Source organism: Micropterus salmoides, unplaced genomic scaffold (genome assembly GCF_014851395.1).
Source record: "Micropterus salmoides isolate LMB-PRFRI ecotype aquatic unplaced genomic scaffold, ASM1485139v1 Ms_hic_scaffold_15, whole genome shotgun sequence".
Lineage (NCBI taxonomy): Eukaryota > Metazoa > Chordata > Actinopteri > Centrarchiformes > Centrarchidae > Micropterus > Micropterus salmoides.
The window spans coordinates 14,674,728-14,701,586 of NW_024040596.1; the positions used below are offsets into that span (position 1 = coordinate 14,674,728).

Here is a 26,859-nt window from a genome sequence, read left to right on the forward strand (position 1 = left end):
CCCCTCCCTCGACAATTATCAAAACAGTATTCATTTTCTGTCGATCGACCAAACAATTGTTTCAGCTCTATTATAAAAGCAAACATGAATCCCATCTGTCCATGTCCCTTGAGGAGACCCATTATAATGAGATATTATCAAAGCTTTGATAGAATTCAAATGTTATAGGGACACAAAGGTCTACATCTGTGACAACACTGCCACTGAAATAAATGGCAGTAAAGCGCATTTGCTGACAAAGAGAACAGTCTTAATCAAGAGATTTATTTAATCATACGACTTAGAACAAACATAGCATATAGATTGGAACATTATCATTTCCACTAGTCTATATAAAATCTATTGTGTTGAAAATATCAATCTGTATGCAGCCCAAACAACTCAAAAAAGCTGATGGGAAAAAGCAAGACAACAGGAATTGTGATGGATGGCTTTGGTTTTGCATCCAAAAATATCTCGACCCCTTAAAGAGCCGTCTCTTTCCAACTACTGAAAACCCTTTTCCAAAATTAGCATTATGTCAGAATGTGTGTCAACATATTTGTCCCAGATCAGTCAAATGTTAAGCGAAAGGTTTTCTCCTGCTCCTTGCGCTGGTTGTCACACAACTTGGACACTTCCTCCACTCTTCTCTGCAGAAGAACCGAGTTCTGATCAATCCACTGAAGTGAATCCATGTGAGTGTTGAGAATTTTACAGATCTGCTGAAGCTGAGGAGACAAATAGAAAAAAAGAGAAGTTAATTTAATGTTCAACAATAAATGGCAAAGCACCAAATATGTGCTGAGGAAGGTTTAACTAAAGTTAGGTCTCATCTTACTGGGTCACTGGTATCTGCTGGGCCGCTGGATGTGTTCAGGTGCTCTATGATCTCCTTCAGGTCCTGCGACATCCTCTTCAGCTGTGCGTCCACGTTCTCCGCAAGCTTGTACGTTTTTTCACGTTCCTCGTCAGCATTCTGCATGTAGATGGTTCCGCTTTGCTCTTTCACTGACTCCTCAAGCGGGCAGAGTAAGTCCTCCAGCTCCTTCTGTTGGGACAGGATGAAATCCAGCTCCTGGTTTAGCCTCCTCTGATCCAGCTTCACTTTCTCCATCTCCTTATGCAGGGCTGTGATCTTCTCACCGTTCTCCACCAGCATGCGGTCCCAGGCATTCACCTGAGTCGCCTGCTGTAAGAAATGTCTCTCTTGGTCCTCAAGCTCAAGACTCCACTTGTTAATGAGACCCTCTAGCTGGGCATAGGTCATCACTGGCGGAGCAGTGGTTGTAGTGAGTGCTGTGACTGTAGCAGTGGTTGTGGCACTCGTGCCAGATGTAGGTCTGAGCCCCAGTGTAAAAGCTGTGGCAGCCCCTGTTGTGGCAGCTGCTGTTGTGGCGGCAGGGGCGGAGGTGGTGGTAGCTGCTCCCAGAGGTTTAAGCATGAAAGCCAGACCTCCACCAGCTGCTGTGGTTGATGCAGCAACAGTGCTCGCTGCTGAAGTTGGAGCTACACTCAAAGTAAAGCCTGTACCTGTTGCAGTAGCAGTAGGAGCAGCAGATGTAGGGATAGGTGCAGCAAAGAGAGACGGGCCTAAAGCGGAGACTGCCTGGGTCGATACAGGAGGAGCTGGGGTTGATGAGGGCTTAATCCCAAAGGCAAATCCTCCACCCTGACCTGTTGTGGCTGCAGGCGTGGAGGCTGGCTGGGCCTGGGTGCCCAGGGTGAGGTTGGAGGGAGCACTTGTGCCAAAGCTGAAGCCCCCTCCTGGGGCAGCAGCAGTAGCAGCCGGTGCAGCTGTGGTGGCCTGCACCTTGGTTGCTCCAAAGCTGAACCCTCCAAAAGAGAGGCCACCTGACCCTGTCATTGCTGTTGCAGCGGCTGTTGGTGCCGGTGCAGCTGTCTGTGGTGGTACTGTGGCTGCAAGTTGGGGTTGAGCTTGAGGAGTCCCAAAGCTAAAGCCCCCACCTGCAGGGGCGGCAGCGGTGGTCTGTGCAGGCAAACTCGTGCCCAGGGTGAAACCTGACCCCGCAGCTGGAGCTGCCGTGGAGCCTAAAGTCAGCCCTGCTGTTGCTGTGGTTTGAGGGGCCGTACCCATGCCAAATGAGGTGGCGGGGGTCGGGGTCCCAAAAGAGAAGCCCCCTGCGGGTGCAGTGCTCTTTGCTGGGGTGCCAAAGCTGAAAGATCCGGTAGGGTTGGACGTGGCCTGAGGGGCAGAGCCGAACGTGAAGCCCCCTCCGGGAGCCGCCGGTGTGGAGCTTGTCATCCCAAAGCCAGTACCGGGGGTTGCGGCTGTGGTCTTCTGAGCTCCGAAAGCGAAGCCGGTGGAGGCTTGCCCAAAGTTGAATCCACTCATTTTCTTTCTCAGGAGGACAAATATAACGTTATTATTACTGTATCGAAAATAACTGCGTACAAAATGGTCACTTCCTCGATGAAGCTATTTGTGGCTTTTGGCGGGTCACAACTACGAGTTGGTTCAACTGAAGTTACCGAGGAAACAGTGTCTCTCCTACGATCACCTTCCCGACGTTGGCGGTTAATAAAGTCAGTCACAGATTGGTTAACGTTACCTTGACCCAGATGGTGACCAAAAAACTAACAACACATTCTTCCAAAACGTGGCCCGCTCCCTCCTATTTCTTCAAGCAGGCATCTCCGTAGTCGACTAAAGGAAATGACGGCAGACAGTCATGCCCTAATGTCCTGGTCGTTTGCCCTGAGTTTTGTCTGCCAGAACACAAACCCCGCCTCTCTTGCTGATTGACAGATCTTATACCCAACCACGGTCCTCAGCAAACCCAGACCGAGACCTGATTGGTACCGCTTTCTGCCTGAATAAGAAAGCTCAGGGGAAAATATCCCTAAAATTCTTTTCAGAGAGTACAGACTGAGCATACTAAAATAAAGCTATTCAACGTGCGGAACAAGAGTCGCTTACCTATTACCAACCAAATATTAAAATAACGAACTATTTCGCTCAAGCTCCTACAAAATGACATTGTTTTATACAGTTATCTGATAAAATGGGTTGCTATCGATGTCAAACATAGTACAAAACGGTCTGCTTTCCCTTATTCTTCTATATTTTCTCTTTTGCTGCCTTTTGTTGCCTTTTGTCCTATTTTATACCAACATGTAACTTTAACCTTTAATTTCACCCTTCATGTTCTACTGTTTAACAATACTACTATGACAAAGAAAATATGGCAGCATATTTTGATCAATAGGTTTGTTTCAGTTTGTTTTGAAAGTATCTTAACAAAGTTGAAAGGTACTTACGTTTCTTCTCTTGACTCGTTGTGACTCTCGGGATTAGCTGACGCTAGCTGCGCACTGAGTACCCGCACAGCCTTCTTGCAGTGTTGACATTTCCACTAGTAAGGGTTCAGCTATGAGCAATTGAAGTAATATTTACAGTATCGGTGACTATGGATACACACTTCACCAAATCACTCAATAATATAACGGTAATTTCACGAGTGTGTTTGCGGGCTGCTGTAGTTAGCGTGGACGCTAATGTCAACATAGATTAGCTAAACGTTAAGGTAACTGCGTGGCAGTGCGGTGGATACCACCTGTTAATCAATCATCATTAGCACTATTTCTGTCTTTGACATCAACGAAACAACATCGTCCGCCGGGGGAACTGGGCCTGTCAGAATGAGGATTTTAAGGTTTCTGAGGAGCAGCGTGTCCATAGGGAAGGACATTGACTATTATTCAAAATTTTCACCCTCTCCTCTTTCAATGAAGCAGTTTCTGGATTTTGGTAAGAGGTGGTGCACTCGCTTTAAAGTGTCTTTATGCCTACATTTGCAGAATTTAAGTCAGTAGATCCCGACTTTTTGTTTTGCTTGTGATTCCTTAATGAAAGGCGCTTGTTCCTGCTCTCTTCACAGATGCACATCCATGAGTTGTGAGAAGTTAAAACAAATAATGCATGTCCTTTCTCACATTGTTTATTTGACAAAATGTTCGAAGCCTGGGGAGATAAAACCAGTCAGTATTTCAGAAGGAGAATTAAAAGATTAGAAACAAGTCCCAAAAGACATTGCTTTAAAAAAATAAAATCCTGGTAATCATCTGGCAACCCCTTAAATGTAACTCGTGTGACCCCTTGTGGAGCCCAGATTCCCAGACTGGTACTACTGAATAAGACAATGTTTCATTCAGGCATTAAGGTTTTAACTTGCCATTTGAAAGCTTCCCGTCATTTCAGTTTATATTGTGCTTAGTGGTGCATCTAACTAAACAAATCTGCAGTTTATCAAACTACCAATACTAACTGTTATAAAGGAACTCGGAGCCCAGGGGATCTGGGGCAGTTGTGCATTTCACCTTGCTTTGTGGGCACAGTCAGAATGTACAGATGGGGAGTATGGTCAGTGTAGAGCAGAAAAATTAAACATTATAAATATAAGTGTGATAGTGCCTATGGAAGGGTACATTTAAAATGTGCTAATATATATTTATGCACATAGAAGTGCATATTGTAGCCTTGGTGGCAGCTAGGGGTGAAGGATATGGAAAGAATCTTTTATCATGTATTTTATATCACAATATTGATATACTGTATATCATGAGTTGGGGCTCATTATTTTGCTACGTAACCTACAATGGCCTATTAGTAGCTACAACAGTAGAAACTGTGTGACTGACTGTTACGGTAAGTAAGTACAATTTTATTCATATAGCACCTTTCAAAACCTAGGTTACAAAGTGCTTTACAGAAGGATAGAAGGTTAAAACAAACTGAACAGTAGACATAGCACAATAAAAACAAAAACATCATAGATAAATGTATATTCATTGCATTAAAGTGTCATCATCCAACCCATTCAATGAGCAGCACAGGCTGAAAACACAACAGCATCAGTGATAAATCAGTTTTGCCTCCCATACTATTTTTGATAATGTTTCTGTGTGCATTTACTCCCTTCAGGCTCAGAAAATGCATGTGAGAAAACATCATTTGCCTTCCTCAGACAGGAGTTGCCAGTGAGGTTGGCAAACATCATGAAAGAGATCAACTTGTTGCCAGACAACTTACTGAGGACTCCTTCAGTCCGGCTGGTCCAGGGCTGGTATGCAGGTTTTTTGCTTTTTCTTAGTTATCTCTTAAATTATGCCAATACTGGTTCCTGCAAATCGACAGTGGTGGTTTGTTCATGTGCAGGTACATGCAAAGTTTTCAGGAGATTCTTGAGTTCAGAGACAAAAATGCAGATGATGAGAAAGTCACATATGAGTAAGTACATCTAAACACACACTGTGGTTTATTTCTTATATTTGTGATGTTTTATTCAGTGAAATAGCTCATCTTATTCTGTGGGGTTTTTTTGTTTTATTTTTTCATACCTTTTCGTAATCGTCATGTCTTTATTTAGCTTCACAGATGCGGTAATAAAAATCAGAAATCGGCACAATGATGTCATTCCCACCATGGCTCAGGGAGTTGTGGAGTACAAGGAGACCCATGGCACAGACCCGGTTGTCAGCCAAAATGTTCAGTATTTTCTAGATCGTTTCTACATGAGCAGGATATCCATCAGGATGCTGCTCAACCAGCACAGTGAGTAGCTGCTCCTCTCCGTAATAAAAGACAAATTGTTTTATTTTTTTTTTTCTGTCATGAATAATACGTGTTAACAGTGCATTGTAGTTGTTTGGATATCAGCACAGTGCTCATTCTGCGGTGATATTATGGTGTTTCAGTGTAGCTTTGTCACAAAAGAGCCACTGACTCATTGTCTTGATGTGAGGGGCGAGATGGAGGGACATTTCAAGCGTCTTGTGTTTCAGGATTTTGGGTTTGGGGGGGGGGAAGCAAACAATTTAAAAGACAAAGAATCATTGGAGGTAGCAGCAGCAGCAGGATACAACATCAGATTTAAAGGCCTCAGTACAACTTGTGGTTTTGGGTTGACAATTGTGACGATTTTGCCGACTAAATATAACTTGCATCTGACACTGAACAGATATTTAGGACTAAATTCTGCCAATCTGACTGCTGCTGTGAGTCAGGTGTACAGTCAATGAAAATGGGGCTTGACTTGAAGCATAACACAGTGGCCGACACAATGTTTTAAGAACCATTTTTAGAATCAAGTCAATAAGAAAAACAGCCAGAGCTATGACCAAATCTTCTCTCTCCTCAAACATGAGAGTAAGATTAGTAGATTGTCAGAAAATTAATTGGCAACAATTTAAAAAGAGTGGGGAAAAAAAACATTACCTAACATTACCTGGTTCCAGCTACTCAGCATTTGCTGCTTTTCTTTGTCTTGTGTGACAGTAATTTGAACATCGTTGGGTTTTTGAAGAAAGACATTTGAAGTCTTCACTGTGGGAAATTTTGACAATTTCTGGCACTTTTTTTTTAATTGGGAGGGAAATTTATGTTCACAAATGTCTATTTTGCATGTCACTGCTGTAGTGCATGCTCACATCCCTGTGTGTTTTTCTTCCAGCTCTCCTCTTTGGTGGAAAGGTGAAGGTGAACCCAGCACATCCCAAACAAATTGGCAGTATTGATCCACACTGTCGTGTCAGCGAGGTTATCAGAGGTGAGAATATCTCTTTAAGAAACAGCAACATGCTGTGACAGTGCTCAAATATGTCGTCGTTCAAGTATCAAGTGTTGTTTTTGTCCTCCTCAAAAAAACCCTCTTCCTTGTAGATGCCTACGAAAATGCACGAAACCTTTGTGACCGGTACTACATGAACTCTCCTGAGCTGGTACTAGAGGAGTTCCACGGTAATTTTTGGATATTAGTAAAAAAAAAAAAAAAAAGATGTAAAGTGACACAGACACTTTTAGTTGTGTACATTGTAAGGGCAGAAAATTGTTTTATTCTTTACTTATAATCCTTTATGCAAGTACTTATAAGAGTGCTATTTTTCTCCTTTTATTACGTCTTATATATTGTTTTTATTATTGTTCTTGTTATTCCAGTTTGTCCACATGTGTGGGATTTAGGTCAGGGATGTGGGGTTGTTGATTGTTTTCCTCACTAGCTGTTCTTCTCCTTCCTTGACTGGGACCAGTCAAGGATCTTTTGTTCCCCAAAACATAGATTCTCAGACTGTGTAAATGATCACATGCAGCCCTTTGATTCGGGCCAGACGTTAGTGACAGTCTTAGGAGACAGAATCTCTGGTCCAGCTGATTTCGTTGTAGTACTTCTCTTTTGTTAAATAAATTCTTCAAAGACAACAGTTCGTTGTAACTCAATTATTTGCTCAACCTCTTACCAGGAATATAATTTCCACGACATTTGTTTTTATGTCACACTTATTGCAGTAATAAATAAATAAATATGAATTGTTTGATTCAACCATATCTGATGAAATTTAGTCTAATCTTTGATCTGTTTGTCCTGACAGTCGAGGAGCAGAGAAAGCCCATCACAGTGGTTTACGTTCCATCTCATTTGTATCATATGGTGTTTGAACTTTTTAAGGTAGGATTTGCTTGGGGCAGCTGATGCCGTTTAAAATTTTCACATGTTGCCTTTCTCTTTTGTTTAACTCTTGTGAACTTTTGTCGTTGCAGAACGCCATGCGGGCCACCATGGAGTTGTACGGTGATGCCATGGAGTATCCTCCTATTCATGCACAGGTCGCTCTGGGAAGTGAAGATATGACAGTCAAGGTAACGCTGCTGCGTTCACGAAACATTCTTTTTCTTTTCACTGTTCTTTTTTTTTTTAATCAAAACTTACCAGGGTAAACTCCTGTCTGGCTGCAAAAAATATATAAAATGTTAAAGCAGCAGGTTTGGAAATGATCTACCATGAGGTATGGTTCATGACCATATGATGTTCTTCAGGTGAGCGATCGTGGAGGAGGCGTGCCGCTGCGCAAGATTGACAGGTTGTTTACCTACACGTATTCCACAGCTCCTCGACCCAGCATCGACGGGCGCGCTGCTCCTCTGGTTAGTATTCCTGATAGATTGATAGAATGTTTTATAGTACAGAAAGAAAAGTGTGCAGACTTCCCCCATAAGTTTATAAAACTTTGAAATATACAAGACTTTTTGAATTTTTTGATTTAACTTTTAGTAAGGATTTTTAAAATCTTGCTTGTGTGTCCTGTTGCAGTCCCAAGTCAATGTCCCTGTACTATCTTACCAGAGCTTTCAACCACGTTACAGTCCTCACAAGGTCATTCTTGACATTTTGAAATAGTAGGTGACAAAAAAAATCCCAACCGATCCACATACTCACTTTTTCCCCACAGCTTTCAAATGTACCACATGGCCTTCCTATTGTAAAATGGCTTCAAAGAGAGAGAGAAATATTTCTGATATATATTACATTACAGCCAAATATCAGTGTACAGTATGTGATCATTTTGTTCCAGTGTCAGACTAACTTCTAAACAATGACACACATGAATGTTGTAGTGTCTTGCTGTTAGCCATAAAAGTGCTGCTGTTTTAGATTTTGGGTGGTTTAGTTGTGTTGGTGGTGAAGGAATGAACTCTGCTTTATTACGATCTAGGCTGGTTATGGGTACGGCCTGCCCATCTCCCGACTGTACGCCCGCTACTTTCAAGGGGACCTTAAGCTGTACTCTCTGGAGGGTTATGGAACCGACGCTGTGATCTACATTCGGGTAATTGAGTTTTGACATTAGGTGTGTGTGTGTGTGTCAACACATGCATGTTTAAGTTCCGTTTTAACTTCTCTTCTCTGAATCTTATCAGGCCCTCTCCACAGAATCCATCGAGAGGCTCCCCGTGTACAACAAGTCAGCCTGGAAGCATTACAAGACGATCCATGAGGCAGACGACTGGTGTGTCCCCAGTAAAGAGCCCAAAGACATGACAACATTTCGCAGTTTCTAGATCCAAATGGCCGCTCGTTCCTGTAGCAAAGTGTGCAAGAAGAGTTTTCTGTAAATGAATGGTGGTGGGTGTGTGCGCATGAAATGGTATTTAATCAGTTCAGATGTCTTTGTACAGAAGGAAAAGGAGTAATAGAAAAGGGTTTTAGTGCCATATATTTCATATAGAACAATAGTTTAATGGAGTGCAGCAGCTGTCAATGAAATAAAAACATTTTTCCCACTAATGCTGACGGACTGGCACTAACCAGGTTTCTGGAAAGCCACATTGCTCTTGAAAGTAAAGCCTGACTACTATTGGATTTTTGAGGCTGATACTATTTGAGTTTTAAAAACAACATACTGGCCAATATTAGCTTTTTATTTTAACATAATCGCATGACAAACATGGCATTTCTGTACTATTTGTTCTTTATCAACTAGCACATATATACAGATGTGTGATGAACAAAAATCAGCTGATGTATTATTATAAAATTAAAATTATGATTTTTTTTTATGCTTTAAAGAACAACAAATTAGATTCTATGTAACCAGGTGTCAGCATAGGAACTCTATAAACCTCACCAACTGAAAGTACCTGCATGGTTAGATACTGCCAGGGGAAAAATGTTTTTGTAATTTAGGTGAACTCATCCTTTAAGGTATGAACTGTACTGACAAACTTTCTTTACAGTTAGTCGTTGCAGTTTGTTGTCCTGGTTTGAGTCTTAAACGCTTAGCTGCTTTTATTCCACTGACAGTTGGAACTGTTACCGTCTGTGTGTGTTGAGTTTATTCAGCTCTGTGCGTCTCTTCTGCCAAGGAAAACTTGTTAGTTGCTGATTGGTTTCAAATCTGTTGGAAGTTTCTGCTGAAAAGTCTTTTTGAATAAAATGTTTCAGGGCATTTCTTCTCCAGCTGGACGAAGTTTACAAACAATATGATCAAAAAAAAGTGTTTGCCATCTGTATTTGTATAATTCAGCGTGTGAAATGTTTTATTGGGTTTGCAACATATTTTGTATTTTTTTTCAGTTAATTTTCAAATAAGGTATTGCAAGTATGAAACTAGATGAGTCTTATGTTTTCTCATGAGGGGTGGATCACTTACAGCATGAGTTCAAAATACAGTATTTGGGATGGTGTTGGTGTTAAATAAGCTATCATTCATATTCTCCATGATGCACTGAAGCTGTTACACTATCATGTTCAGTAAGAAATAAATATTTAAAATATTAAGTGTCATATCTATACGTAAAGTACAGGTGGTTGGTGAAACGGATCAGTACTTGGTGTCACTAGATATCATACCATGTTTGGTTTAAACAGTGCAGCATCACCTTTTTGGCTGTGCAATCTAATTTTCAAAAATACAGTGACTGCTGTTCCAAGTTCAGGGAATATTACAATGCAGTATGTATCCAATGTGATGGATCATTGGAGGAAATGTTTGAATTAATTATTGCAAATGATTGAGCGTCTACCATATCAGCTTCAGACCACCAGGCCACTGTTTTGAGATTTCATTACAAAGTGGAATTTACTCTGGCCAATGATACTGAAAGTGTTTGTGGCATATTGTTGGAGTCCACTGTGCAAAAAAGATGCAGAAATAGTTTTACTGCTTATCTGATGACAAACTAAATTATTGCACACAAATGAACTGCTACCTGACAGATGCCTTGCAGGGATGTTCTATTGTATTATTAACAATGTTCTACAGTACAATAGAACAACCCTGCAGTTAATACAACCTCACTTAAACGTGTTGATCTTCTGTTGAGACTACTTTAGCTGCTGGTCTGACTCAGGTATTGGGTGCATTCAGTTTAAGTCAGAAGTTTACATACACTTAGTTGAAGTCATTAAAACATATTTTTTAACTACTCCACAGATTTCATGCTAAACTATAGTTTTGGCATGTCTGTTAGGACGTCTACTTTTTTCAGAAATTGTTTACAGACAGATTATTTCACTTATAATTCACTATATCACACATCCAGTGGATCAGAAGTTAAGTTGACTGTGCCTTTAACCAGCTAGGAAAATTCAAGAAAATTATGTCATAGCTTTAGAAGCTTCTGATAGGCTAAGTGACATCATTTGAGTGACCTGGAGGCATACCCGTGGATGCATTTAAGGCATACCTACTACTCCACAAGTCTGGTGCATCCTTCGTAGCAATTTCCAAAAGGAAAAAAAAGGTGCCATGTTCATCTGTACAAACAATAGTATGCAAGTTGTTTTTAACACAATAGGACCAATCGAGCCGGTTCCTGTCTTACAACCGATTTTGCATGAGAATGAACAAATTACATTTATACTAATTACTTTGACTAATTGAAAGTACGTGTGTATAGAGTTGTGTTAATATTAAGCATACTATTTAATTTTCATCAGTAGGTGGAGAGTTATTCTTGACATATCACACATTTTAACCATCAGTGTGTGTGACATAATATTTCAATGCATTGCAGATGAAGAATCTAACCTATATTTACTTCTTGCAACAAATTAGAAAGTAACTGACAAGCAGAAGTGGTGACCCCCATCTGATGGGGTTTTGGCTTTTGATGTTTTATTACAGAAAGTGTATGAAACCCATGAGCAAAAAAGTCAGACATTCTGTCACTTAAGTCAGACATTCTGTCACTTATGGATGGAAATACAGTGAAAATAATAATATTCTTAATGAAACAGCTTGGCCATAATGACCATCGTTATGTCTGAAGGAAAAAAAGTGAGGCTAGCAAGCCAATCAGCACCATCCCGACAGTGAAGCACGGGGCTGGCAGCATCATGTTGTGGGGCTGCTTTGCTGCAAGAGACTGGAGCACTTATAGATGGCTGAAGCAACATCAGCTAGGAAGTTAAAGCTTGGTCGCATATTGGTCTTCCAAACAGACCCCAATTATACTTCCAAAGTTTAAGAACAACAAAGTCAAGGAATTAGAGTACCATCAGAAAGTGCTGACCTCAGTCTAACTGAAAACTTGAGGGCAAAACTAAAAAAGCGTGTGTGAGCAAGGAAGCCTACAAACCTGATTTCTTGTGAGAAGCTCATGGAAGGCTAACTGAAACGTTTGACCCAAGTTAAACTATGTAAAGGCAATGGTTCCAAATACTAAGGCCCAATCCCAATGTCTAACCTCACAGACTCAGACTTTGAGGCGTGCTACTGGGAAGTCCGTGAGGGCTTAGGGATGTCCCACTGTCAAATTGTCAAGTGCGTGAGGGTTCTCTCATGGACATTTTGAGCCCTTTTTAGATCCTTTTCCTAAGTCCACATTTCTGCAGACTTTGGCTGAGGGAATTGCCCACAGTTCATAGCGGTATGACGTGAAACACGGGGGTGAGAAAACCAGGCGAGAGAAAAATCATGGCAAATCAGCCTTATAAGAGAAGAAGAAGAAAACCGGTAAACAAACAAGCATCGACACCAATGCTGATGTTAAAATTGTTGAAAGTTTTCTTAACTTAAGATGGAACATAGATCACATGAAGTCAAATGAATGCAATCACCTTATTACAAACTATTTATTTTAGTTTTTGCTTAGTGATGTTGTTTTGATCAACAATAGTGTATTGATTATTGACAAATATATATTGACATTTATCTCTCCTCCACTCTGTAGGGCAAGAGCTTGCAGGACTTAAAAATCAGGCAAACACTTAAAATAAAAAGTGTGCAAAGGGTTTCAGCGTCATCAAGGTAACGTGATAAAGTGACAAAGTGCTGTCCCGTTCCCCTTTACAGCATTTTGAGCCCTTGCAGCCTCTTGCACCCAATCACTTTCCAAGTGACGTCAGTAAAGTCTGTGAGGGTTCAGGGTTTAGGGCTTACGGGTGTGTGTAAACTTCTGACCCACTGGTTTAAAAAAAAAAAAAAAAAATGGTGGATTTGCTTATCGCGAGATCTGGCAACTCTGATGTCTACTAACTTGTAATGCAGGCTGTTCCAGGCTGCTCGGAACTGGGAAATTTCCAAGTTGAAATATCTGATATCCAACCTCAAAGCGTTCCAGGTGCATGGTGGTGCTGGTGCATGACGCTGAAAGTGGCTGACCGTGACAAAGTGTACACACAGTAGCACCCTCAGCAGTACTTTAGGTGTTACTTCAAAGGATGGCAATTTAATGCAAAACTGACATAAATTTAATTAAAAGTTAATTACCTGTCCAGCAGAAAACAGACAACTTCAGCTCCTCTTTGAAAACAATTACCCCACATTAACGTTATATAGCCTTCCATCTGTGTAAATCCACAAAATCCGTGATTTCTGCCGTCAGCTGTCTGTCGGCTCGCTCCTTCAGTTGTCCAAATGTCACTTCTCTTCTTACTTCCTATCAACCAGAAGACAACTCGGAGACTGTATATTACTATTATTATTCCCGCTTCTTCTTCTTTGTACGTATTCAATGTAGTGACGGGCGTCTACCGTAGACAGTATATTACTGGACGAAGCCACTCCGCTGATTTGAATGGAGAGCAGTGAAGCCAGTTTTGGACCAATAAAATACTACTAGAGGGCTACTTCCTGTTGGCACCAGCGTCTACTGCGCATGATCGCGCAGCATAACCGTGGTTTAATGACGTAGAACAACGGCAGAAAAACCATAATTCTGGTATCTGCAGAGCTGCGCCAACAAAAAGTCTCATGGCTCAGTGTGTTTGTCTGACTGGGATCATCACTGATTAATCAGCCCACCTACAAGGCTCACCTGTCAAACACCAAGCAGTGTCACTGATCACTGAACATTTTTTTTAAGATTGCGGAGAGTTTATAATCTAAGCAATACGGTTACATCTCTCATATGCCATGGGGTGTCACAGGGTTTTGATGTCATTTTTGGCTGTGATGACGAAACGCGCTCTGTAGGGTTGTTTGTTCGTTGACGGCTACGGTAGAAACAAAACGACAAAATACAGCGACCTCAACAGCAGGGGGTGCTCGCGGTTATGTAGATATACATGTCTCATTCTAAGGTAATAAAAACCTAATGGTTCATTATGTAAGGTCTTTACACACCACTGAAAACATAGTTATGGATCTGATATATTGCATTTCTGTCGATAGAGCATCAGAAATATTACACACTGGACCTTTAATAAAATATCTGCTTATCCTGTCTCTAACCCAACAACACATACACAATAGAATAGCAAATACAATTGCTTAGTATTTGCAACGATTTCCCTATAAAGTGTGGAAACAATATAAAAACGAGTCTTGGAGAGAGTATAACATGTTTATTATTTTGTTTAATAATATTTATCACCGCACATTGGCAGAAATTGCTGCTGGATTCAGGGTGGGGATCTTCAGAAGATATCCCCCGCAGCTCACCTCTTCCAACGTACTTTATAAGAAAAACAGAACAAAATCAAACTCTTAATCAGCTCTCATTCAGTGTTTAGATCGGTTTTTGTTTCAGACAGTCTTTTGTTAGCAACAAGTGACTTGCTCAGCATAGTAGGCTAGGGCACAGCCTACTGTCCTGAGCAAGTGATATTTAAAAAAAAAGAAAGAAAGACAGACACTGATGTGTTCCTTAGGTAAAAATCAAAGAAAGAAACCACTAAAGTCTGTTATCATAAATTGCTATAGGTAACAAGTTAGTGTTGAGCTAATATTCACTAACAAATGTCCAATTGAAATGCTGTTGCAGTTTAAAGTGTTTAAGTCATCGCAGGTTTCATCAAATACGTTAACGTCAGGGACACAACAATAACACCCAGAAATCTGCAAAGTATAGCTATGGCAAAAATCGTAATTTAAGAGTTTATACGTTTTTAATTGATTGCATGAATGAACTCACCCTGAGTCCCACACCTTTACCTGCTGCTGCTTCTCCTCTTGATTAAGACCGGATTGCAAACAACGTTTAGGTGCATACCGCCATCTACTGTACAGGAGTGTGTAACACACATAATTTCGCGATTTCTATTTTGACACTTGAAACTACGTTTAAAACAATCTTTCTATCAGATTGCTGGAATAGCATTATAATAGCACTATTATTAGCATGACAGTCTTCATTTATCAGTTCAAAAACACCAAAGAACAGGTAGAAATAGGGAACAAGACGCGAGCTTTTATTTTGAAATGTAGAAACTAGCGGAAGGCACCAGGCGGGAGGCCATGAGCGAGTTCAATCTCAAAACGTTTTGCACCGGTTTGCAACGTTTTCAGATTGAACGACATGTTTTTCCTTGAAACGTTGCGCAACGTTCTGCAACGGGCTTCGGGGTGTGTTTTCTCCCGTTTGGTGGGCGTGTCTCACGTGTTACCCAATCAACTGCAACAAGATTGTAAACACAACGGTGTTAAAAAGCCGGGAAAATGCAGTGCGCTTGCGTACACAACAGGGTGTTCAGGAGACCACCGTTTCTGTTGAAAGAAACGTTTTGTCTGCGCTGGACTCGCCCCTGTACACAGCAGAGGCTCTATCCACAACCTGGATGAGGACATGTGTATTAGTAAAATATTATAACAATAAAAAAAAAAAAAAAAAAAAAAACAAAGGTATAAAGTTAATTTATTAGTATACCGTTGGTATAAAGTTAATTATAATGTTACCATTCATCATCATGTCATAATTATACTATAAAGCTTTTCCACTAGGTATATTACACTGCTCAAAAAAATAAAGGGAACACCAAAATAACATATCCTAGATCTGAATGAATGAAATAATCTCATTAAATACTCCCTTCTTTACATAGTTGAGTTTGCTGACAACAAAATCACAAAAATTCTCAGTGAAAGTCAAATTTACCAACCCATGGAGGTCTGGATTTGGGGGTCACACTCAAAGTCAAAGTGGAAAACCACACTACAGGCCGATCCAACTTTGACGTAATGTCCTTAAAACAAGTCAAAATGAGACTCAGTAGTGTGTGGCCTCCACGTGCCTGTGTGACCTGAACGCCTGGGCATGCTCCTGATGAGGTGGCGGATGGTCTCCTGAGGGATCTCCTCCCAGACCTGGACTAAAGCATCCGCCAACTCCTGGACAGTCTGTGGTGCAACTTGGCGTTGGTGGATGGAGCGAGTCATGATGTCCCAGATGTGCTCAATTGGATTCAGGTCTGGGGAACGGGCGGGCCAGTCCTTAGCATCAATGCCTTCCTCTTGCAGGAACTGCTGACACACTCCAGCCACATGAGGTCTAGCATTGTCTCGCATTAGGAGGAACCCAGGGCCAACCGCACCAGTATATGGTCTCACAAGGGGTCTGAGGATCTCATCTCGGTACCTAATGGCAGTCAGGCTACCTCTGGCGAGCACATGGCACACAATGCACATGGCATTTCTTTTGTGCAGCCCCCCCAAAGAAATGCCACCCCACACCATTACTGACCCACTGCCAAACCGGTCATGCTGGAGGATGTTGCAGGCAGCAGAACGTTCTCCACAGCGTCTCCAGACTGTCACGACTGTCACAAGTGCTCAGTGTGAACCTGCTTTCATCTGTGAAGAGCACAGGGCGCCAGTGGCGAATTTGCCAATCTTGGTGTTCTCTGGCAAATGCCAAATGTCCTGCATGGTGTTGGGCTGTAAGCACAACCCCCACCTGTGGACGTTGGGCCCTCATACCACCCTCATGGAGTCTGTTTCTGACTGTTTGAGCAAACACATGCACATTTGTGGCCTGCTGGAGATCATTTTGCAGGGCTCTGGCAGTGCTCCTCCTGCTCCTCCTTGCACAAAGGCAGAGGTAGCGGTCCTGCTGCTGGGTTGTTGCCCTCCAACGGCCTCCTACACGTCTCCTGAAGTACTGGCCTGTTTCCTGCTAGCACCTCCATGCTCTGGACACTACGCTGACAGAGCAAACCTTCTTGCCACAGCTCGCATTGATGTGCCATCCTGGATGAGCTGCACTAACTGAGAACTTGTGTGGGTTGTAGACTCCGCCTCATGCTACTACTAGAGTGAGGAGCACCGCCAGCGTTCAAAAGTGACCAAAACATCAGCCAGGAAGCATAGGAACTGAGAAGTGGTCTGTGGTCACCACCTGCAGAACCACTCCTTTATTGGGGGTGTCTTTCTAATTGCCTATAATTTCCACCTGTTGTCTATTCCATTTGCACAACAGCATGTGAAATTGATTGTCAATCAGTGTTGCTTCTTAAGTGGACAGTTTGATTTCACAGGAGTGTGATTTACTTGGAGTTACATTGTGTTGTTTAAGTGTTCCCTTTATTTTTTTTGAGCACTGTATAAATTCCAGTTAAACAATACAGCAGTTTCTTTTTGTGGGTTGTTTTCATTTATTAAATCCTTGGGCAAGAAAAATGGTCTCTAATGTGTTAATGGTTATGATTATTGATGAGTTAAAACAGCATTAAGAGCAATGAGGTTAACGTTGAAAGTTTACAGTAGCAGGTCGAACTACTTATATTATTTAGTCCCAATTGAAACTAATTTCCATGACTTTCCCAAAGGATTTTGTTTTTCACCCCCAAAACATTTCCAGGCCTGGAAAGACATTTTCAAATTCCATGACTTTTCCAGGTTTGACCGTACGAACCCTGCATGGCACCCGAAATCATCACTGACCGTGGAAACTTCACATTGGACTTCAAGCAACTTGAATTCTGTTCCACTCGACTCGAGCAAAATTTACTTTCCTGGAACAGTCTGTGCCTGGTGGCTCTTGATGCACCAACTCCAGCCTCAGTCCACTCATTGTGAAGCTCCAAGTTCTTGAATCTGCTTTGCTTGACAATCCTCTCAAGGCTGCGGTCATCCCTGCTGCTTGTGCACCTTTTCCTACCACACTTTAACCTTCCAGCCAACTTTCCATGAATACCGGTATGCTTTGATCCAGCACTCTGAACAGCCAGCTTTTTCAGCAATGACATTCTGTGGCTTACCCTCCTTGTAGATGGCGTCAATGAGCGTCTTCTGGACAACTATCATGTCAGAAGTCCTCTCCATTATTGTGGTTATGTGAGAGATTAATGGCTCTTCTCAGGTCAGCCTTTCTGTAAAATACATTCTTTTAATCTGATGTTTTTATATGGATTTGATTTAAATGAGCTGTAAGCCATAATCAAGATTAAAACAAAAAAGGCCAGTAATATTGTACTGTGTAACAACTCTAGAATTTATTCAACTTTTGACTTAAATTACAGGAAAAAATATTTTTTACCCCACAATATAATTTTTTTGAGATGCACCTGTGTTATGCTGTCCAAAACACTAGATACAGACAAAAAAAATCAACATGTCAACAATTACATTTTTTTTGTTTCATAAAAGTCACGTCTATTACAGAACTATTGTATAGGTTTGTGTTGCTTCTCTAATTTCTCTGGTGAAGATTTCCTGTTTCAATATATTTGTGGTTATCTGGTTCTCGCCGTAAATGCTAACTACCATTAGAAAAAGAGGAAGAGCTGTGAGACTGGAACACAATACAATCACACCACATAAAGTGAAAATTAGTTTAATGATGCTATATGTACCAAGAAATGTTTCTCTGATTCAGAAGTTGTGGAAAACATAATTTTCTTGCAGTCCAACATGGAGACATGCTCAAGAAGAAGAAAGGAAACACATGGCGGTTTGACTGTGAACGACTCACCGTTCAGCCACACATTCATACACGACGCTGTGCTCCTGACTCACACAAGTCCTTGTCATAGGCTTACCGTCTGACGGGCCGGTGAGGTATACATGTAGCAGACTTGCATGCCGTGTGTATTTACACGGAGCATTATGGTACCTTGTCAGCGACACACAGCCAGAGTCACAGACAGCAGAAGCAGCATTCACCTCGTCCCTACTTGATTTGTTTGTTGCTTTTCATTCAGCAAAAATGACAACCTAGCTATTCTACTTAGTAGAAAAATTTAGATAGTATAAAATGAACAATGGTAAAAAAAAAAAAAAAAAAAAGATATGCAGTTATTAGGCACATGTATAAAACTTACTTATACATTTAAAACCTTGTCGCCCATTGAAACTTAAAAGGCAAATATAGTGCTTTTATCAGAACTGTACAATAACTGTTCCTGCAAAAGAGTTGCACATGGAAACAGGCAAGTTATACTAGCAAAAATATAAAATGCTGAAAAAGCAGTATACATTTGACTTCCATAGGTAAATATGTGCATGATCTGCAACTACTACAATACCTCTGAAACAGACTTTTTTTTTATTTTTTATAATTATAGCTTCTAACTTTCTAGAGTGGTAAAAAATGTTAGGATTCCTTTTTGGTCACATACCCAACTTTTTTGACATCCCCCATTGTTCAGTTAAAATAGTTTGAGCTAAAAATGTGTCTGAATATTCGGAAGAAATGATAAGAAAAGAAACAGGAGCTGCAGTGTGAACATAAATCACAACTGGCACCTCAGTTGGCACAGGTGCACTCCTGGCAGCTGTGCTCTGTGGTCGTTGCCGTTAAAATCATGTGGCACGAACATCATGGCACCAAAAGTATAAAATCAGGTTTGCTCAGGGTTCTGCTAGTGATGACCTTTATGAGTAAAGAGGTGCTACCTCAGCAGACAGAGTCAGTGCTGGCTGGCAGTCTCCCACTGCGTCGAACCTCCTTCTCTCTTTTCTCTCTCTGTTTCTCCTGCTTCTCCTGGGCCTTACGCATGTCCTTCAGCTTTTTCTTGATAGTTGAACGGTCGCTCTGACTTGACACGCCAAGTGCCTGAAGGAAAAACAGATTTTCTGCAGGTTTCACCTAGTCAAATTTAAGAATTTTTAAGACCTTTTCAAAGACCACTATGAATGAAATTTATGACCTGTATCACAACATCAAAAAAAGAAACATATAAAGAAAATGCAGTCACAAAATTACTTGCAGAATAAATAAATGTGTCAAATTAGGGTTGGGTGATGTCTACAAAATTGGCATTGGACGACGTCAACAACGAAGCACCAGGATGGACGATAATATTGATAAGCTACGAAATTAACAAGCTGGCATGTGGTGCACCTGCTGCTGTGAAAAAGGATAACGGGTGGAAAGATCCAGAAAAAAGACGAGTTCTGTGTGTGAGACAAGTTGTGTGTGTGTGTGAGTGAGAACGGGGAGAAGTCGAGGCAGGTGCAAAGCAGGTACATTTACAAATAATAATAAATATAATGTCCATGGGGATTAAAACATTCTTTCACAGGGCTGTGTAATGTAAAAAATTAAGATGGTATTTTTGTGTTGGGGGATTGGTGGACATCCCCAAGAATTGTTTTTTTCCAATTTGTTTTCCAATAAAGGAATATGCAATTTCTCATAATTTTGGAACATTGTTATTAGCACATTTGTGAATAATAAATTGGATAATCTAGAGCATATTTTGAATAAACTCCACCCCAAAAGCTAAACTTGCTAAATACATCTACTGGGTTTGAATTATGACTCAGATCTGGGAAAATTCATGTGATTAGTTTTGATGCTCTCCACATTTTTACATTCATGGCACAGCACCAAGCAGTTTTGAGCCTCACCACATAATAATGGCAGGAAAACACTGTTAACATGACCTCAGAAATATTAGGCCTACAGATAGGACTGTTCATGTTTGCCTTTTGTGTCTTAATTTACTGCTTTATATATTTGTAGAAATGAACATAAAAATTAGGCAACATGAGAACCACCTCCCTTCTGTATAGTTACAAGCATTTCATTTGTGCATCAAAATCCAAAAGAATAATCTCCTCATTAGCTTAAAAGGACTAGTTAGCATCCCTAATTTGCTTTAACGTTACTAACCTTAGCCCTTCCGTGGTCACCACAGTCCTTTCTTTAAAATTTAACTATCAAGATGTACTGCACAGTACAGAGCTGTAAGCTTACAACTTAATGCTGTAAGTCCTCCGCTAACTTTCATAACTTTCACCATTACTTTCTGCTGCTCTCTCCCTCATTCGCTCGTCCTTTGAAGAGTGAGGAGAGGGAGACAGCCATGCGTTGAGTGTTACCGTAGCTTACTAAAAATTGTTATGGCAGAAAATTGCATCCTCTTACATTTAATCTTTTATGTTTTATTATTATTATTGTTATGTCTTATAGATATATATGTATTGTGTTTTTATCCATAACCTTTCCTCCTTCTATGCTCCTTATGTTAGTCTGTCCACATTTATTAGGGTTTAGGTCAGAGCTGTGAGATTGTTTTTGTGTTTTCCCCCTCTTGCTGTTGCAGACGCCCGAAAATGCCCTAGGCACCAGGTCTCTGGACCATCTGTATATGTGTTTTGGTACTTCTGTTTATTCTTTCATTAAAAAAATTCTTCAAAGACAATGGTTTGTTGTAACTCAATTATTTGCTTAATCCCTCACCAGCAAGATACAAGTTCAGTGACAAAAATCATTACATTTATTCATTTTAGCTGACGCTTTTACCCAAAGCGACTTACAACTGCTATGTAAGTGTTTCTCAGGGACACATTGGTGTCTCACAGTGGATTCAAACCAGGGTCTCTCACAAAAAAGGCGTGTCTTATCCACTACCCCATCACCACCCTCTTGAAATCATCAACGATCGTGTGAAATTTTAGTAGTGGCGCTCATTCATTAAGTAGCGACAGTACTCTTCAAATACGTTACTAGCGACTGGTTTTAACCAAGCCCTAAGCTCTGTTTTTTTCAGGCAAGAGTTGCTGAGGTTGCACTTTCGCACAACTGAAGAATATATCCGTTTTATATCCGTGCTAAATCCGAAAGAGACTCCCGGCAATAACCCCACAGCTGCATATTGGTCTTTGTAGTCGTAACACAGTGAAATATATTTGGACTAGCGAAAGAAAAAATACAACACCATGGGAAGAAAAAACTCGAGCGCTGCAGGAGCATTTCAATGAGCATTTGAGGTAGCGTTACATGGAAGTTGAAAATTAAGACTGGTTTAAAATCATTTAACACCTAGAACACAAACTTCAGTGAATTTAAGACTTTTTAAGGCCTTAAATTTTGATTTTGAAATTTAAGACTTTTAAAGACCCTACAGAAACCCTGGAAAAAGACAGTCGATTTAGGGCAGAATAATGCTACCATATATCTTTAACATGTTACAAACTAAGGACCAAAGAAGGGCTGCAACTAATGCTTTTCATCATTGCTTGATATGCTGAGTACATTGAACTATTTCCTTGTCAGAAAATAGTTAAAAATACCCACAAATTTGTTGTTATGACGCCTTAACTATTGCTGCCAATTGATTTTCTACCAAGTGACTAATCAGCTCTAGACCAAAATTACTGTGAAAGATGGCTTCATAACATCAGTGAGACTTTTTAGAAAGAAGCCCTTTCGATCTATGTAGTGGTGTAACTGTGGGAAATGTTTTTCGCTGACATCAGGAAGAAAAATGCAACTATAATTTTAACCCAATTTGAAAAAAACCCTATTAAATCCAACAAGATCATCTCATCGTGTCTTGTCATCATCTCAGTTAAATACTCTTGTCAGAGCAGTTTCACTCATTTATGTCCTCAATATTCTTTTACCCCTCTAATGATGCACAAAATTTAATATGAAGTGGGAACAATTCAGTCTTCTCTAGCTGCATCTGTCAACAGGAAAAATCCTTCTGGCCACAAGGAGGCAGTCAAAGCCTGACAAGTCCTGAATAAACAATGACTTCTGCAATGAAAGAGGCCTGGTACAGTAAAACTAAATTTCATTAAACCAAACATTAAATCATTAAACCATCACTCTTAAATGATCATTCCATTATTATGCAGATAATTCAAGTAAATGATCAGCTGTTGTTTTTGTTACCTTCAGCTTGTCACTGTCCAAGTTCAAGAGCTGTTGGCCGTCCACACCCTTAGCTGTGAATTCAGGTGTGTATTGGTCCATATTCATGCCCATCAACCAGTGACAGACCTGTTGATTGGTCCATTCAGAGACGGGCCGGTTCTGCCACTGATACTCTTTTCCTGGAGCTACTGGTTCATCATCCAAAGTCTACAGAGGACACAGAAGATCCAAACAGATATTAGAACAGTAAACATACAGCTGCTTTAAGTAAGAGCATTTACATTTTTTTCTTTCTGTATGATGATATGAAATATATTTTTCTGAACATTTCTGTGCAGGATTCTGAAAGTTTGAGAGGGTTCAACCACCTTCTGGCTTTTAGTGTTCAACTGTTGTGTGTCATAAGGAGTTGCACTCTAAAGATTATTCATGTGTAGTGCATCGGGGAAAAAAATACATCATCTAGACTATAAATTAATAAGTCATAAGTGAAGAAATGCAGTAGGGCTGTATGATTTGGAGAAAAAAAAGTCATATTGTGATTATTGTGGACAATATTGCGATTTGATTATAATGGAACAAATGTGCACTATGAGTCTACCTGCTTAATTATCAAGAAATGCACGTAATACTGACGTTATGAAATGTGCATTTCTCAACCTGAACAAAGTTAAAAAACACTTTATAACAATAACTAGTAAAACAGATGTAAAACAGAACATGGGGAGCGTGTTCCTCTACGGAGGAGGCGGCTAGAAGCAGCAAATACTGGCACACTTGCACCGGCTCAATGTACATCTGTCTAATGCAGTTTCTATTCCCAAACCTGGAGGAGGAACTGTACATGAGTGTATTAAATAATAATAATAAATTTACCATTAGTATAACAATAATATTTTAAATACTACATTCATTAGAATTTCATATAATAGTATATACTTTCTTACCACTAGTTGAACATTAAATCCATTTACAACTGTTTCATTTCTGTGGCTTGTTTTTATTCATCAAATCCTTGTGCAAGCAAAAGGCTGTACACTGGATTTGTTAATGCTAATTACCAACTTGTCAATAATCATATTGTTGGTTGACGAAAAGTGACTGACAAGCACGTCAACTCTGTGAAAAGTTGAACATGTGAACAACAAAAGGCACTGATACAGCTAACGTTAAAATCTTCTCCCAGTTTGTTTTCTAATGACGTCTCTCTGTCTCTATCACAGAGCGACTGGAGCACCGGCATTTCTCTCGGTGCTCCAGTGGCGCGTCCGCCTATGTTCGGAACAATTAGCGGTGCGGCGGGGATACTGTCAGTTGTTGTCTTAAAAGTTAATCACACACTGCTCATAAAACATTTTTCTTATTGCATGTAGTTTTATCTGTTTTTAGGGGCACATGTGAGAGCCTGGTGTGGGTGGAGATAATGAGCAGACTGCAGACACATATTTTCTGTCTGCACACTTTTTGCAGTTATGTAATCGCACATGACAACATCGCAATTGCAATAAGATTAATCGTGCAGCCCTAAAATGCAGACATTAACCATGTTTTCCACTTCATTCACACATTCACTTAAATAAATGCTGTTTGAGATTATTTTATCTCTGTACATTTATTATTTCTTTAGATGTGGAAAGATGCTGAAAACAACAAAGAACATGTAGTGCACGTTCTGGTGAACAAAACTGTGTGCAGTGTATAAATTTCCCAAGCCAGCACTAAGACAACAAGCATGCAATGACAGCAAAATACCAATAACATTCTCAGATGCAGACGTGTCTTTATACTCTACGTTTGAGTGAGAGAGTGAGAGTGAGTGAGAGAGAGACTTGAAACTATTATATCAGAGACAACAGATGCTGAAACATCACTGCGCAGGCAGCAGGGCAGTCAACATTGTACTGCGGTCTGCCAAAACTTGTAAAGAACATGAAGCACCGGTTGACGCTTCTGACATAACTAGCAAACTATTAACATCACAGCTGACTTAAGAGAAGCAAAGCCACAAGACTTGTTTTAACACAAAACAAAATAGCTTTAACACAAACACACATGCAGCTCTCTTCTATTCCCCCTGCATTCACGATTTAATCTCAGCTATGAAAGTGGGGAGGCTCAAAGAGCATGCTTGAGAATGTCCCCTTTCAGCTTCATCAAGGCGTCCCACACGGCTTTTGTGACTGCGCAACAAGGAGAGCACTCACCTCGCTGGAAGAGAAGATTAAAGTGTGTGAGCGCCCAGACAGATTGGGTTCAGCAACTAACCCAGAGATGTCTGAATGGGGACTGGCAGGGTTAGAATCATCTATGACAGAAAAACTCTGCAACAAGTGGAAACAAGGAACGCATTTACTAAAGCAACACATCACCAAACAATAGTTCTTTACTGGGAGAAGCAGACAAATACAACACTACAGGTGTGTGTGAGTGGGGGGAAGGGCAGTGCTGTTTCCAAAAGGACTGAAATTATTATGATAAATTGTTAAAGCTGTGATTAAAGTGGCAGCAATCCAGGTCAATGATTTGAACAATGAGTGACTGTGATCGTCAACACGTGAGAGGAAGGCAGAAGATCAAGGTGATTAAAACTAAAACCAATCCACCACCAACGTCTAAACTACAAAAACTAACACTACTACTTGGGGTATGGGGTAATGTTTTAAATTAATTCAAGGAGATGCCATTAAGAGGATCTATTTGGTGACAAAGTGATAATGTACTTTTCAAAATTAAACTGTTGCTTGCTTTTCAGACACAGATGTGTGTTCAATTTGGAATAAGGGAAATATTGTCCAGACCTGCAGGCTGTTGCACCAGCTATGTGCAAGTTTAAGTGGAGCTTAGCTTCAACATATTGTGAGAATTTCACCACTAATAAAAACAACAAAAAAACAACACTTTGCACAATACAAGTTAGGTACAACATAGCAATTAGTGTTGACTTTACACCCAAATCTCCGATCAAATTTCAGATTAGCTGGTGCAATGAGCCCTAGAATATTTTTTTAGCTAAATCTGTTTCCGCTAATATAAGCCTCAAGGATTTCTGAATGTGGATAAAAGGAAAATTAGTTTCCTATAACACTACCACATACCCACTGCAAAAGAAACTGAATTATTCATAGGATGTAGAGAAAGTAAAAATGGCAGGACTACATTTGTTAGTAATGCTCTACCATGTCATCTAAAAATGATACGTAAAATAAAATGTGTATACTGTACCAAATCTAATGAGCGACTGAATAAAGAGGACCAGGAGAGATTTGTCTGTTTAAAGGAAACACGGGTCAGTGAGATAAATGTCCCTGCAGCAAAGCACTGACAAAAACTGCCATAAGCACACAGCAACAAAACTCAACACTACTCTCTCAGTTATCATATCTTCTTTGGTTCAGCTCGTGTCTTGAATTCATTAAACAGCATCGTGGGAACACCAGCCTGACCGCAGCCTCTGTGACAGTTAGCCAGGCGTTTCGCTGGATGCTCGTCATGTGTCACTATTTTCAAACTCATTGAAAAGCCACCAAATCCTCTCTCTAGCTCTCGCTAATGGCTAACATGTGAATCCACTTACTGTATCGTGGTGTAGCTTATTTTGAAAACAGCCTCCCGTCATATGTCTACTAGTTTTACTCTTTCAGTGAAGAAAAAAAATTATTGTTGGAGGACAGACAATGACTGTTTTACAGCTTGACGAGTCATCAGTGATGAGAGCAGAATGACAGAGAGAATATCTCAATCTCACTTATCTCTCATTAAGTTTATAACTAATTTCAACACTGTGCTGGATACTAATACTCTATATGCCCAATATCTTTTTTCACATAAAGGTAGAGGAAGTTACCTTATTCTTGCGATCCTGGCTTTGTTCACTGCTGGTTTCAGTTGCAGTGAACGGCAGACTGCTGCTGGAAGATGAGGGCTCTCTGTCTCTGTCCCTCTCTTTGTCTCCAAACCAGGAGAAGGGCATACATGTAGGGATGGAGGTCATTGAATCTGCAGGAGATAGGTTCCCTCCAGACTCCTCCAGTAACTCTGCCGATCCCCTAGGCAGCGCAGAAAGAGGAAGATACAATTATTCACAGACACGTGTGATAGCTTAATACGTGATGTGTTGTATTAAAATTACTCAATAAGTAATAACCGTCAGATAAAGGAAGGAAAAAAACAACCTGTATTAAGATTAGGCAACAAAAAAGTAGAAAGCTCAATATTTACTTCCACAGTAACATGGATTCCAGTAACACTGCAGTTAAAGTCTTCATGGAGTTATTTCCATTAAAAATTCAGTAAAAATATTGTCTGTAACTCCA

General features: G+C 40.4%; 3 protein-coding genes across 5 annotated transcripts in view; 1 reads left to right on the forward strand and 2 right to left on the reverse strand.

Moving 5' to 3' along the window:
- Positions 1-243: 243 nt before the first annotated feature.
- nup62l (nucleoporin 62 like) lies at positions 244-2,656 on the reverse strand. The gene is made up of 2 exons (XM_038720504.1): positions 821-2,656; positions 244-710 (listed from the first exon to the last, which is right to left on the reverse strand). Exons 1-2 carry the CDS (start codon positions 2,333-2,335, stop codon positions 552-554), a joined length of 1,674 nt encoding a protein of 557 aa, XP_038576432.1. The 5' UTR covers positions 2,336-2,656; the 3' UTR covers positions 244-551.
- Positions 2,657-3,273: 617 nt separating this feature from the next.
- pdk1 (pyruvate dehydrogenase kinase, isozyme 1) lies at positions 3,274-10,055 on the forward strand. Its single transcript, XM_038720505.1, has 11 exons — positions 3,274-3,751; positions 4,925-5,066; positions 5,159-5,230; positions 5,370-5,554; positions 6,453-6,548; positions 6,662-6,739; positions 7,369-7,445; positions 7,538-7,636; positions 7,814-7,921; positions 8,491-8,604; positions 8,696-10,055. Exons 1-11 carry the CDS (start codon positions 3,643-3,645, stop codon positions 8,834-8,836), a joined length of 1,221 nt encoding a protein of 406 aa, XP_038576433.1. The 5' UTR covers positions 3,274-3,642; the 3' UTR covers positions 8,837-10,055.
- An 8,200-nt stretch (positions 10,056-18,255) lies between these two features.
- Positions 18,256-26,859, reverse strand: part of ppp1r9ala (protein phosphatase 1 regulatory subunit 9A-like A) — a 30,889-nt gene continuing 22,285 nt past the window's right edge. The window contains exons 16-20 of one of the 3 annotated variants that reach the window (XM_038720506.1): positions 26,391-26,592; positions 25,769-25,813; positions 24,751-24,867; positions 22,565-22,753; positions 18,256-19,492 (exon numbers count right to left, since the gene is read on the reverse strand). In XM_038720506.1, coding sequence (XP_038576434.1) covers positions 19,334-19,492; positions 22,565-22,753; positions 24,751-24,867; positions 25,769-25,813; positions 26,391-26,592 — 712 coding nt within the window. In that variant the 3' untranslated portion in view covers positions 18,256-19,333. The remainder of the gene's footprint in view (positions 19,493-22,564; positions 22,754-24,750; positions 24,868-25,768; positions 25,814-26,390; positions 26,593-26,859) is intronic. The other 2 variants (XM_038720507.1, XM_038720508.1) reach the window with 2 other exon arrangements.